Source organism: Geotrypetes seraphini, chromosome 9 (assembly GCF_902459505.1).
Source record: "Geotrypetes seraphini chromosome 9, aGeoSer1.1, whole genome shotgun sequence".
Classification (NCBI taxonomy): Eukaryota; Metazoa; Chordata; class Amphibia; order Gymnophiona; family Dermophiidae; genus Geotrypetes; species Geotrypetes seraphini.
The window spans coordinates 125,767,519-125,779,557 of NC_047092.1; the positions used below are offsets into that span (position 1 = coordinate 125,767,519).

Sequence of the window (12,039 nt, forward strand, 5' to 3'; positions counted from 1 at the left end):
TCTGAGGAAAGCAACAGAAGCTGCCATAGCTCTAATTTTGTGGGCTGTGACATGACTCTCCAGTGCCAATCCAGTCTGAGCATAGCAGAACGAGATTCAGGCAGCCAGCCAGTTGGATAATGTCCTCTTGGAAACAGGACGCCCCAATTTGTTTGGATCAAAGGAGATGAACAGTTGGGGAGATGTTCGATGTGCCTTTGTCCGGTCAATGTAATAGGCCAAAGCTCATTTACAGTCCAAAATATGCAAAGCGGCTTCTCCAGCATGAGAATGAGGCTTAGGAAAAACACTGGTAGAACAACTGACTGATTGAAATGAAATTCAGTGACAACTTTCGGAAGAAACTTTGGATGTGTACGTAGAACTACCTTGTCATGATCTAAACTAAAACTAAACCTTAAATACCGCATCCTCTCTATAAAGATAGAGCTCGGCATGGTTTACAGGAACTTTAAAATAAGGAAGGAAAAACATTAGAATTAGTGATTATAAAGAGGGTAGAGAGATTTACATTTTTGAGAATAGGCAAGTTTTCAGATGCTTTCGGAATAATTGGAGGGAACCAAGATTCTGCAGCAGGGCAGAAAGGTTATTCCAAAGGTCATTGAATTTGAAGAAAAGAGATTTCCCTAATTTTCACGGATAGATGACACCTTTTAACGAGGGCAAAGATAGTGAAAAACTGTGAAGGGTGGATCTGCTACTAATGCTTGTAACTCACTGACCCTCCTGGCAGAGGTGAGAGCAATAAAGAAGATCACTTTCCAGGTAAGAAATTTAAGATGAGCTGTGGCCATTGGTTCAAATGGTGGCTTCATTAAACTGGAAAGAACCACGTTAAGGTCCCAGACTACATGAGGAGGCGGTTTCACATTGAAAAGTCATTCAATGAATCTGGAGACTAAAGGATGAGCAGTAAGAGGTTTACCCTCAACTGGCATGTGAAAAGCTGTAATAGCGCTGAGATGGACTCTGACAGATGTAGATTTGAGGCCAAAATCAGATAAATGAAGCAGATAATCCAACACCAAATCCACTGATAATGAAGTTGGATCATGATGATGAAGAAGACACCAGGAAGAGAACCTAGTCCACTTTTGTTTATAACATTGCTGAGTGGCTGGTTTCCTGGATGCATCAAGAATTTGACGAATAGGCTGAGAAAGATGCAAGTGAGATGGATTCAGCCCGAGAGAAACCAAGCTGTCAGGTGTAGTGATTGCAGGTTGGGATGTAGAAGTGATTTCTGATTCTGAGTGAGCAGAGTAGGAAATAATGGAAGAGGTATGGGTTCAATGGAACTGAGTTGAAGTAGAAGGGAGAACTAATGTTGCCTGGGCAATTCTTATGTTCTTATGGTGGCTGCTTCTCTCTTGAGCTTGAACAGAGTTCAACATGAGAGGGATTAGAAGGAATGCATATAGAAACAGGCCCATCCAGTCCAGGAGAAAGGCATCTGCTTCCAGACGGAGAGGAGAGTAAAGCCTTGAGCAAAACTGGGGCAACTGGTGATTGTGAGGAGCCGCAAACAAGTCCACTTGAAGAGTGCCCCATTGAGCAAAGATGGACTGGAGAGTTGCAGAGTTCAGAGTCCATTCGTGAGGCTGAAGAATTCTGCTAAGGTTGTCTGCTAGGGAATTCATCTCCCCTTGAATGTAGACAGCCTTCAAGAACAGATTGCGAGCTGTCGCCCAAGTCCAGAATTTTTGGGCCTCCTGACATAACAGGAGAGAGCCCGTGCCTCCTTGCTTGTTTATGTAGTAGATTGCTACTTGAATGTTCATGCGAAGGAGGAGGACTTGGGAGGAAAGAAGATGATGGGCATAAAACATTGCTCTGAGCTCCAGGAAATTGATGTGAACTTTCCGCTCCCTGGCGGTCCAGAAACCCTGAGTCTGAAGATCATCCATATGAGCCCCCAGGCATAAGGAGATGTGGCCATCGTGATGACCTTGTAATGAAGAGACAAGTGAAAAAGGAGAAGAATGGAGGACTGTGCAGGGTCCAAAGAAGACTCTCTTGGAAGGTGGTCTGGTGTGAAAATTGGGAGAGTAACCCTGACAAATAATGTTGAGGACCCAGAGGTTTGATGTTATGAGTTCCCAATGACTGATGAAAAACTGAAGATGGCCTCCGATGGGTTGAGGCATAGGCTGTAAAATGGTGACATTGACTATACTTCGAAGAAACACGTCAAAAAGGCAGTGTAGATTTTGGAGGTGCAGCCTGTTTCTGTTGTTGTTGACATGGTTGTTGCTGTTGCTATCTCTGAGGTTGAGACTGAGGTGGGGGCATAGGCTTTACTGCAAATCGTCTTTGATTTGAGGATTGTTGTCTGAAAAGACGAGAAGGCTTTGCCACAGTATCCCACCTGGTCTCATAGGCCGATAATTTATGGGTAGTTGTATCCAAAGATGCACCAAAAAGTTCATCCCCCAAACAAGGGGCAATAGCCAACCTATCCTGGGGCCGACCCTGCGAAAGTGAAAAAGTAAAACTTTTTTTTTTTTTTAAAGAAAGAATAAAGAAATAAGAACAAAACAAAAACTGAAAAGCCGTGTGAGCAGGAAGGCAGCGGAAAAAAAAGATCAGCCGTTGACAAGATGCGTCTTCTTAGCTCCACGGAAACTAAGAAACTGAAGGACCGCACACCCTACTTTGGGTGGGAAGGCACTCGTGCATGCGTGGTTCGGGCTATCGCAAACTTTCTAAAGTTTTAAAGTGGTGATGCACTTTTAAAGTGGTCTGTACCGGGGCTCCGTCGGTGACGTCACCCATACATGAGAATATGCTGCCTGCTTGTCCTGGAATAATTGAGGGCAGTTCAAGGTCCCCCAACGTTGGCCCTGGCTGAGAAGCCATTAAGATAAGTGTTGTTGCTCTTGTACTAAATATATTTTTAGAATTGCACATATTTAATAAAAAATTGCACTCCTTTAGCTAGTTATACATTTTCATTTTCTTTTATTTTAATTAATAAAGTAATAAAATAAATCAACAAATTTAATAAAAATGATTACAGCGTAGGAAGGGTTTGAAGTAGATGATTACATCACATGCATTCAGAATGAAGACTTGAAATAACATCTGGGTTATAAGAGGTCTCTTTACTGAGAATTATGCATATCTTTGATACTTCTACCTCATTATTAATCATAGGAATGAGTTCTATGTGTTGGATCAGGTAATGGTTCAAATGTTCAATAGAAATGAATCAATACGTTAGTTTTTGAACAAAATTAAAGCATGTGCTAAATTAAGATTGTTAAATATAGGTATTTATAAGTTATCCTCAAAAAACCCCCTTTTTTGTTTAGTTTGTCCTGGAGTAATTAGCATTACTATTAGAAAATGACATGGGGACAAATTTTTCCCCATTCCTGCGGCAAGTCATTTTCCCGTCCCGAGTTCTTTTCCTGTCCCTGCCCCATTCCTGCAAGCTCCATCCTCATCTGAACAAGCTTCAAACACTTTAATATCATAAGTGTTTGAGGCTTATGCGGTTAAGGCAGAGCTTACACAGCAACAAAACTCACAGGGACAAATTTGTCCACATGCCATTCTCTAATTAATACTACTACCAATTGTTTCTATAACACTACTAGACATACACAGCACTGTATATCAAAACACAGAAGAGACAGTCCCTGCTCAAAAGAGCTTACAATCTAGTCAAGACAAACTGGACAAGGTGCATCAATATATTATAACACCCTTTCTCACCATCTCTATCTCTCTAGCCGTCACTCTCACTTTCTCTCCCACTAGCACTCTGTCTCTTTCAAGCCGTCACTCTCACTTTCTCTCCCACTAGCACTCTGTCTCTTTCACTGTCTAACCACTTCTCCTTTCTCCAAAACAACTTCTTACTACATTCACAAAGAATCGTCATCAGAAACGGTTCCTATATCATAAGGAATAATAGCCAGTATAGCACCAATGTGCACTGTAACAGTGCTAAGAACACCTGAAGACAGCATTAGACTTCAAACCCTTCCCTCTGCAAGATGTTAAGAACCCATTTTGAAGATTTTGATTAAATGACATTGAATAGCAAACTGGCAGGGATTGTATGGCTTGTTTCCATCCCTGGGACTCATTACCTCTGCTGCTTCATTCATCTTCGCAATCATAGCGCTGACCACATCATCTGCATCACTAATAAATGTACCACCATCGCGATTCCGACGACGCTTGCCACTCATGCTCTTCTTACGCTGAAGCATTATGTCAAAGTCAGAGACAAAGTCAACACTGGAATGTAGAAACAATATTTACTGTTGGATATTTTGTAATCTGTAACACATCACATTATACAGAGAGTATGTACATCTGATATAAAGTCTTACTTTTTTCTTCCTTTGATCTCTTCATCGGAGTCTGAATCTGCTGCTGCTTGCTTCCTCCCTGCTATGGCCTTCTCACTTTCCAGCTCTTCCTGGTTAAAACCCTGGAGGGAAAACATAGCACAAGCAGGTCAATAGAAGTTAAAATGGGGTTTAATACTTCCCCTTGCTTAAACCACTTTAATACTTTGTGTGCTACAAGGTATATCAAGTTAATAAATCAAATCAAGGAAAGATTAGGTTCTTACCTCTATGGGTACAGTAGTCTTGACAAATAGGTTCTTTCCCAAAACCCAAAAGTATTGCAGAAAGCATCATCTACGTTTTTCAACTCCTCCTCATTTGATTGGGAGGTGCTCAGCCCTTCAGTTCGTACCAAAGCAATGGATAACCCCCAATAAGAAGAAATAACAAGAAGGGTATGGGGAACTCCCTTATAATTCAAATTTATTCTGCTCTACAAGAAAAACCATTTAATTAAACAAGTAGCTTAAAATTAAAAATAAATAGCTTAAAAAGTGTGGAACCAAGAAAGCCACCCACCAGAGTGCAATTAGCACTAATTTATGCAACTCTTGTAATACTCTTCTAAATATTTCATGATGGCACCAACAACCAATTCTTCTTCAAGGAAGATCCGAAGGACCTTCATACTGTCTTGGTAATTCAGAGACAAGTATCTGGAGTCACCTATACTGTATATGTCCGCAATAGAAAGCAGGCTATATTACAATCTGACAGAGTGGGCTGTCAAGACTACTTTACCCTTCTATTGGAGGTAAGAACCTAATTTTTCTTTCCAGTGCCAAGGGTACAGTAGTTTTGACAAATGGGACATTCCATAGCAGTCCCCTGAATCTAGGGCAGGGTAGATGAGCCTGCTGCAAGCACCAAGGACCCAGACTGTACATCCAGACTGTACAATACATTTCGTAAAAGTATGGAAGGTGGACCATATAGCTGCCTGAGACTCTGCTGAAGATTAGGTCACGCTTCTGGTAGAAAGTGCTTTCAAAGCAATCGTAGCTGTTAATCACAGCAAATGCATGCAGACAAAATGGCCATGCGAATCCATATGGAAATGGAAGCTTTCAAGGCAGGCTGCTACGGTTGGTTAACAAAAAAAAAAAAGATGATCTGGACAACAAAAATCATTTGTCACCTCGAGATAAGAGAACAACTTTCCTCACATCTAGGAAAATCCTTAATAATACTTTTCATAAGGGTTCATATAGGGGTTTACAGAAGGCCCATAAACCCATAATAAAATTTCACATAGAAAATGGATGCCGCAAGGAGAATGCAGTCACAACTCTCCCCTTAAGATATCTGGTTACAACAGGAAGGGAAGTCAAGGATAACTTCTCCTTTCGAGCTCTAAGCACGAGAGGCTTGCTACCTGAGCTCTGAGAATTCTAACTGCCAGATCATTTTCAAGACCGTTGTGAAGAAACAGGACTACAGCTATCTGAGCCCTATATGGCTGCACTTCATGAGCCGCACACCAATGCTGAAAATCATTCCAAGGCTTAGTATAAGCTGCAATCATAGCTGGCTTCTTGAGTCTTAGAAGGGTAGCTATGACTACTTCTGAATATCCTTACTATGCTAGGGCTACATGCTCAAGAGCCATGCCATGCGCCCAAAGCATTCCAAATTCTCAAGGGCAAATGGGCCCTGTGAAAGAAAAGTTGGACTAATCGGCAGTCTGAGACATCTGTCCCATTATAACCGAACCAGATCCGCGTACCATGAATGACGTGGTCAATCTGGTGCCATGAGAAACATCAACCCTTGATGGGTCGCTAGTCTTCGAATAACCAGTTCTACTATAGGCCATAGGAGAAATTACATTACATTCTGACTTATATTCCGCCAAAGACCTTACGCGTTCATGGCGGATAACAACATATTTCTATTACTAGAAACAAACTCAGTTAAACATAACGCAATGACAAATATTCAAATAGAACATTACCAAAAGATGATGATAAATTTCAAGATAAATTTATTTAAACAAGAATGTCTTTAAAAGTTTTTTTAAAAACAGCATATTGACCTACTGATCTTATTATAATAGGGAGATCATTCCAAATTAAAGAAGCCTGATAAAAGGATGACTTCCATTGAACAAATAATCTAATTGTCTTTAGTGAAGGAAATTGAAGATAAAATTGCTTCCATAAAATATGACCTGGTCTTCCTGCTAGTAATGAAATCAATTCCATTAAATAATTTGCACAACAGGTATGATTGGTGGTAAGATTGCCCTAGGATGACCACACCGTTGTTTAATGGCTCGAAACGCTGGCTGAAGCTCCAAAAGTGTTATTTGTTGTCTGCTGGCACCATCAGGAGGATTGTTGTCCTCCCCTGGTTTATGGTTTATTAATCTTGTTATACTGCTCGTTCATTTCACTGGTCCAAGTGGTTTACAGAATATAATAAAAATAAAATAAATATTAAAAAAAGAACTCCATTATTAGATAGTATAGACCTGCAAACATACTAAGAAACATTAACTCTTAAAAAAAACCAAAAACAAAAAATCCCTCCACTGTTCAACAGACTAAATCTAACCATACAAACAACCATACCAGAAAGCATTCACTTCTAAATAAAATCATAAAAATACCACTGAACTTTAAAATTTCACCAGACTGCTGACTGAAGATCTAGAACATTTAGAATATGTAAGTAATATCGGATTGATTTAAATCTTGCCCGAATGCTTCTTTTTAAAAAACTGTTTTTAATATAATTTTGAAAGATTTTAAATTTGCCTCTAACCTCAAAACTCTCGTAGCATATGGTTCCATAAGTTTGGAACTGCAAAGCAGAACACTTTATTTCAAGCAGACTCATCTAGCTCTATAAACAGAGGGTATTACCATTCTATTATCTTGAATAGATATCAAAGTTCTTAATGGCGAGTAAGGAATCAAATATGAATATAAATAAGCAGGCTGTAGAGCATAGAAAACTCTATGTACAAGAAATAGAGCTTTAAATTGGATTCTATAACGAATGGGTAGCCAATGATATTGCAAATAAAGAGGTGCTACCCTATCAAATTTTTTCTTGAAGCCTAGAACTTTTATTGCAGTATTCTGTAAAGTTTGTAATCTTTTCAGATTCCTATTTGAGGTCAAGTATACAATGTTGCAATAATCCAATTTTGAGATTATTAAAGCATGAAGAAGGACACGGACCTACAGCTGGAGAGATGGACATACACCAGGGACCTACGGCTGGAGAGATGAACATACACCAGGGACATGGACCTGTAGCTGGAGAGACAATAGAAGACAGCGATCGTCGTGGGAACTCCATCATCAGACAAGTCGACAGCCACATAGCAGGAGAAAGAAAGGATCGGCTGGTGACCTGCTTACCGGGAGCCAAGATAGAAGACATAGTGAGCCACATCAACAGGATCCTCGACAGCATGGAAGAGGAAGATACGGCGGTGGTGATCCATGTGGGGACAAACAACGTGAGCAACAGGAACTACAGCAGAGAAGGACTGAAGGACCAGTTCCAGATGCTAGGAAGGAAGCTGAACGCAGAGGGTAGCGTTCTCAGAGATCCTGCTGGTACCCAGGGCCGATGAGAAGAGGCAGATGGAGCTGCAAGCAGTCAACGCGTGGATGAAGTGCTGGTGTGAAGGAGGATTCCACTTCATGCACAACTGGACGACATTCTGGGGAAAGCTGTTCAGGAAGGATGGACTCCACCTCAGCTGTTCAGGAAGCTGTTCAGGAAGGATGGACTCCACCTCAGCGGAGACGAAATGAGGCTACTTGCAAGCAACATCAAGAGAGAAATTGAGAAGTTTTTAAACTGGGAAGAAGGGGAAAGCCGACAGTTGACAGAGAGTCGATGGTTCAGGAACCGGTATACCCAGAGGATATTATGCAGGAAGATAAGAACATAAGAATTGCCGCTGCTGGGTCAGACCAGTGGTCCATCGTGCCCAGCAGTCCGCTCACACGGTGGCCCTCTGATCAAAGTCCAGCGCCCTAACTGAAACTAGTTCTACCTGCGTACGTTCTGGTTCAGCAGGAACTTGTCTAACTTTGTCTTGAATCCCTGGAGGGTGTTTTCCCCTATGACAGACTCTGGAAGAGCGTTCCAGTTTTATACCATTCTCTGGGTGAAGAAGAACTTCCTTATGTTCGTATGGAATCTATTCCCTTTCAATTTTAGAGAGTGCCCTCTCATTCTCCCTACTTTGGAGAGGGTGAACAACCTGTCCTTATCTACGCCATGCTTTTAGTGTGGGTTTGTCAATAGGAGACATGCTTTTGTAGCAAGTTAATTGAATATCTGTAAGATAGGCTAGGAATTGTCCAATTTCATTTACAAATATATAATATCATTGCATTGAATGTGAATTGTTGCGATACATGCGCAACAAAATTGCATTACATCATACGTATACTGCGCATGTTCCGGGATTCTGGGGAGAACCAAATGCCATTATTTCATTAGATTCTCTTTGAATGGGTTTGACACATGCGCAAGAGAGTTGTAATACATCTTATTTATACTGCACATGGTTTGGCTTCTTGTGGAGTACCCGACACCATCATTATTCAATGCTACTGGTGGAACTGTAACCATATGCAGCAGGGGTAAGAGAAAAAAGAAAATGTTTTAAGATTTTGTTAAAATTTGAGATTTATAAGTGTTTTATGTTGCATATGAGGCTTAGATGATCAGAAATAATTGTTCATCTTATATTAGAGTACCACCAGATGGCATGTCAGATAAGAGTTATTAGCCATGGCATATAGCTTTGACATTGCCTTAGCAACTAATAAGGAGCCCTCTGGGGCTTCCCAATGCTCCATAACTAGCATATGCTAGGGAAAAAAATTGTGGTTTAAATTTTAGAGCCACTAACAACAGTGCACTGAGCCGCCGAGGTCTGCAGAGATTCTAGGTTTAACTCTCACAGACAGAGTCAGTAATAATCTCAAGCAGATAGGTCGGCATGAACCAACGGTATACCATCAGGTCCTCCCCCTAGTCAAGGGCTACAGCCACCTCTTGACTACTGGCTTCTGCCTGATACCAAGAATCTTCTAAAAGGGAAGATTCATTCTGTGGAAGTAAAGATATGGATTCTGACCCCCAGTCCTTCGCTGACTAGCCTTCTGGTTCCTGATCAGTAACCTTCTTTGGGGAGGGGGGGGGGGTGCGCTTTGTGAGGAACCGACGCGCAACCGGCGTGCCCTCAGAAGGCACAAGAGGACTCCAAATTACGTAGGCTTTCCACTTAAGACTCACAAAATCTGGGGTACAGACCTGAGCAAGGCCACAAGGACCCCTTCCGGGCACAGTTCAAAATCTTGTCAGTCCGTGAAAGATTCGGGTCCCCACCGCAGCAAAAAGTGCCGGCATCAGCTGACATGCAACTTCCTGTTGCCGTCGCTATGCCGGCACTCCTGCCTTCCACCACCAACTCCTGCAGCGTATGTCTCCTGCTCCAGCCTTTGTCTCTGCACCCCCAGACAAGCAGCGGCAGCTCTGTGTGCTTTTAACTTCGGCACACAGCTACTAAGCAGTATTTTAGCGCGGTTTCATGAGGCAGCCTCAGGGCCTTTGGTAGGCCGGCCAACATCACATCATTGAAGAGGTCCGGCCTACCAAAGGCCCCGAGGCTGCTTCATGAAACCGCGGCTAAAATACTGCTTAGGGGCAGCTGTGTGCCGAAGTTAAAAGCACACAGAGCTGCCGCTAGCCTACATAGAGGAAACATTTGCTGGAGAGGGAAGAGAGAAGGGGTACTCCTGGACAAGGGAAGTGAAGGGGGTACTGCTGACAGGGGAGAAGGGAAGGGAAGAGACAAGAGTTACTGTTGGATAAGGGGAGGAAGAAAGGGAGAAGGTACTGCTGGACAGGGGAGATGGAACATTGGAAGGAAACAGCTGGCAGGGAGATTAGAGGAGGGGAAGGAGTCAGGATGGAATGGAGAGATCAGATGAGGGAAAGGGGAGAGACAGAGGAATGACAAAGTAGAGAGAGACTGATGCTGGGAAGGGGGGTCCGATGAGAAATAAGGAAAGAGGGACAAAGATGCTAGATCTGGTGTAGGAGAGAGGGGCATAGAAAGAACGCAGATACCATATGGGAGGGGGAGAGGGCAGACAGTGGATGGAAGGGGCAGATGCTGGATTGAAGAGAGTGAAAAGACGATGAAAGCAGAAACCAGAGACGACAAAAAGGTAGAAAAAAATAATTTTATTTCTATCTTGTGATTGGAAAATATCAGATTTAAAATATGTATCCTGTTAGAGCTGATGTTAGACATAACTGGGGAGTGCAAAGGCCAGGCAGTGCGTCTTTAGCATCCAGCTGGCTTAGGGCTCTCTCTGACCAGGAGGCAGTTGCCCTAGTTGCATTCCCCCTAACACCATTCCTACCGTGTGTGACTGCGGTATTCTGTTAGCATGATATTTGTGTAACATTCTGTAATAATTTGGCTTATTCAGTTTTCTTGATAGTAGATAATAATAATAATAATAATAACAACTTTATTCTTCTATACCGCCACAATCGTGCGACTTCTAGGCGGTTCACAACAAAGAGAGCTGGACAATCAGCGAGTTACAACATGTAGATAGACAGTGAATTTACAGTATACAGAATCTTAAAAATGCAGTGTATTACAATAAAAATGCAGCATATTACAATATACAGTTTGTTTAGAATTTCAGAGGGGCCCTTTTAGAAAAGTAGCGAATTACAGAATACAATTTGTTAAGAATTTTCAGAGGGGGCATAGTAGGAAAAAGAAATGGAGGTGGTGTTTGGAGTAGTTAATGTTTAGTTGATATGTCTGTTGAATAAGGCAGTTTTTATGACTTTTCTAAAAGCGACGTAGGTCAGTCTAGCTCCATTAATGTAGTTGTCTAGCCAGTGTTGTTGTTTGTTTGCTTGGTACATAAAAGTTCTGTCCAGAAAGGTTTTGTATTTATAGCCAGTAATGTTTGGATATGCAAATAGTTTGCAGTTTCTGGTTTGTCTTATGGGACTGTATAATATGAAGTGAGATAGCAAGTATGTAGGAGCTAGTCCCCAGACTAGCTTGAAGCATATGCAAGAGACTTGAATATTATTCGTGCCTCGACTGGCAGCCAGTGCAGCAGTCTGTAGTAGGGGCTGATGTGGTCAGTTTTTTTCAATCTGAATATCAAGCGGACCACTGTGTTCTGGACAATTCTAAGTTTCCTCACTGTTTTTTTTTGGTATCTCTATAATAAAACCCTAAGCCGCGCATGCGCACTTCTACTTGCGTGTTCCGTTTGTCCGTGGCCGGAAGAAGTGCGCATGCGCGCCTACAACTGCCCCACACTCGCGGCCCTCTTTGAATTCCAGTGGCAGCAACTGAGTGGTGGAGAGCAGTCCCCACAAACCTCCTGGCTCCAGCAGCGTAGGCAGCACTTTTAACACGCTGCTTCGCGCCCTTCTACTGCCGATTTCCTCTGCTGCGTCTGATGACATCATCGGAGACAGACACGGAAGAGGAAATCGGTAGTAGAAGGCCGCGAAGCAGCGTGTTTAAAGTGCTGCCTACGCGGCTGGAGCCGGGAGATTTGTCGGCGGTGGGAGGGTCGGATGGGAGGGTCAGGAGCAGGCCAGATCGAGCAGGACAACGCAGTAAAAGAAGGTGGAGGGGCCGAAC

At 42.4% G+C, this 12,039-nt stretch overlaps 1 protein-coding gene across 3 annotated transcripts in view; it reads right to left on the bottom strand.

Moving 5' to 3' along the window:
• IWS1 (interacts with SUPT6H, CTD assembly factor 1) overlaps window positions 1–12,039 on the bottom strand; it is a 278,708-nt gene that overhangs the window by 150,188 nt on the left and 116,481 nt on the right. For all 3 annotated transcript variants that reach the window (XR_004540561.1, XM_033957615.1, XM_033957616.1), the window contains exons 6-7: window positions 4,350–4,450; window positions 4,104–4,254 (exon numbers count right to left, since the gene is read on the bottom strand). Coding sequence is in view for 2 of the 3 variants with exons in the window: in XM_033957615.1 (XP_033813506.1) it covers window positions 4,104–4,254; window positions 4,350–4,450 (252 nt within the window). In the remaining variant the exon portion in view is untranslated. The remainder of the gene's footprint in view (window positions 1–4,103; window positions 4,255–4,349; window positions 4,451–12,039) is intronic.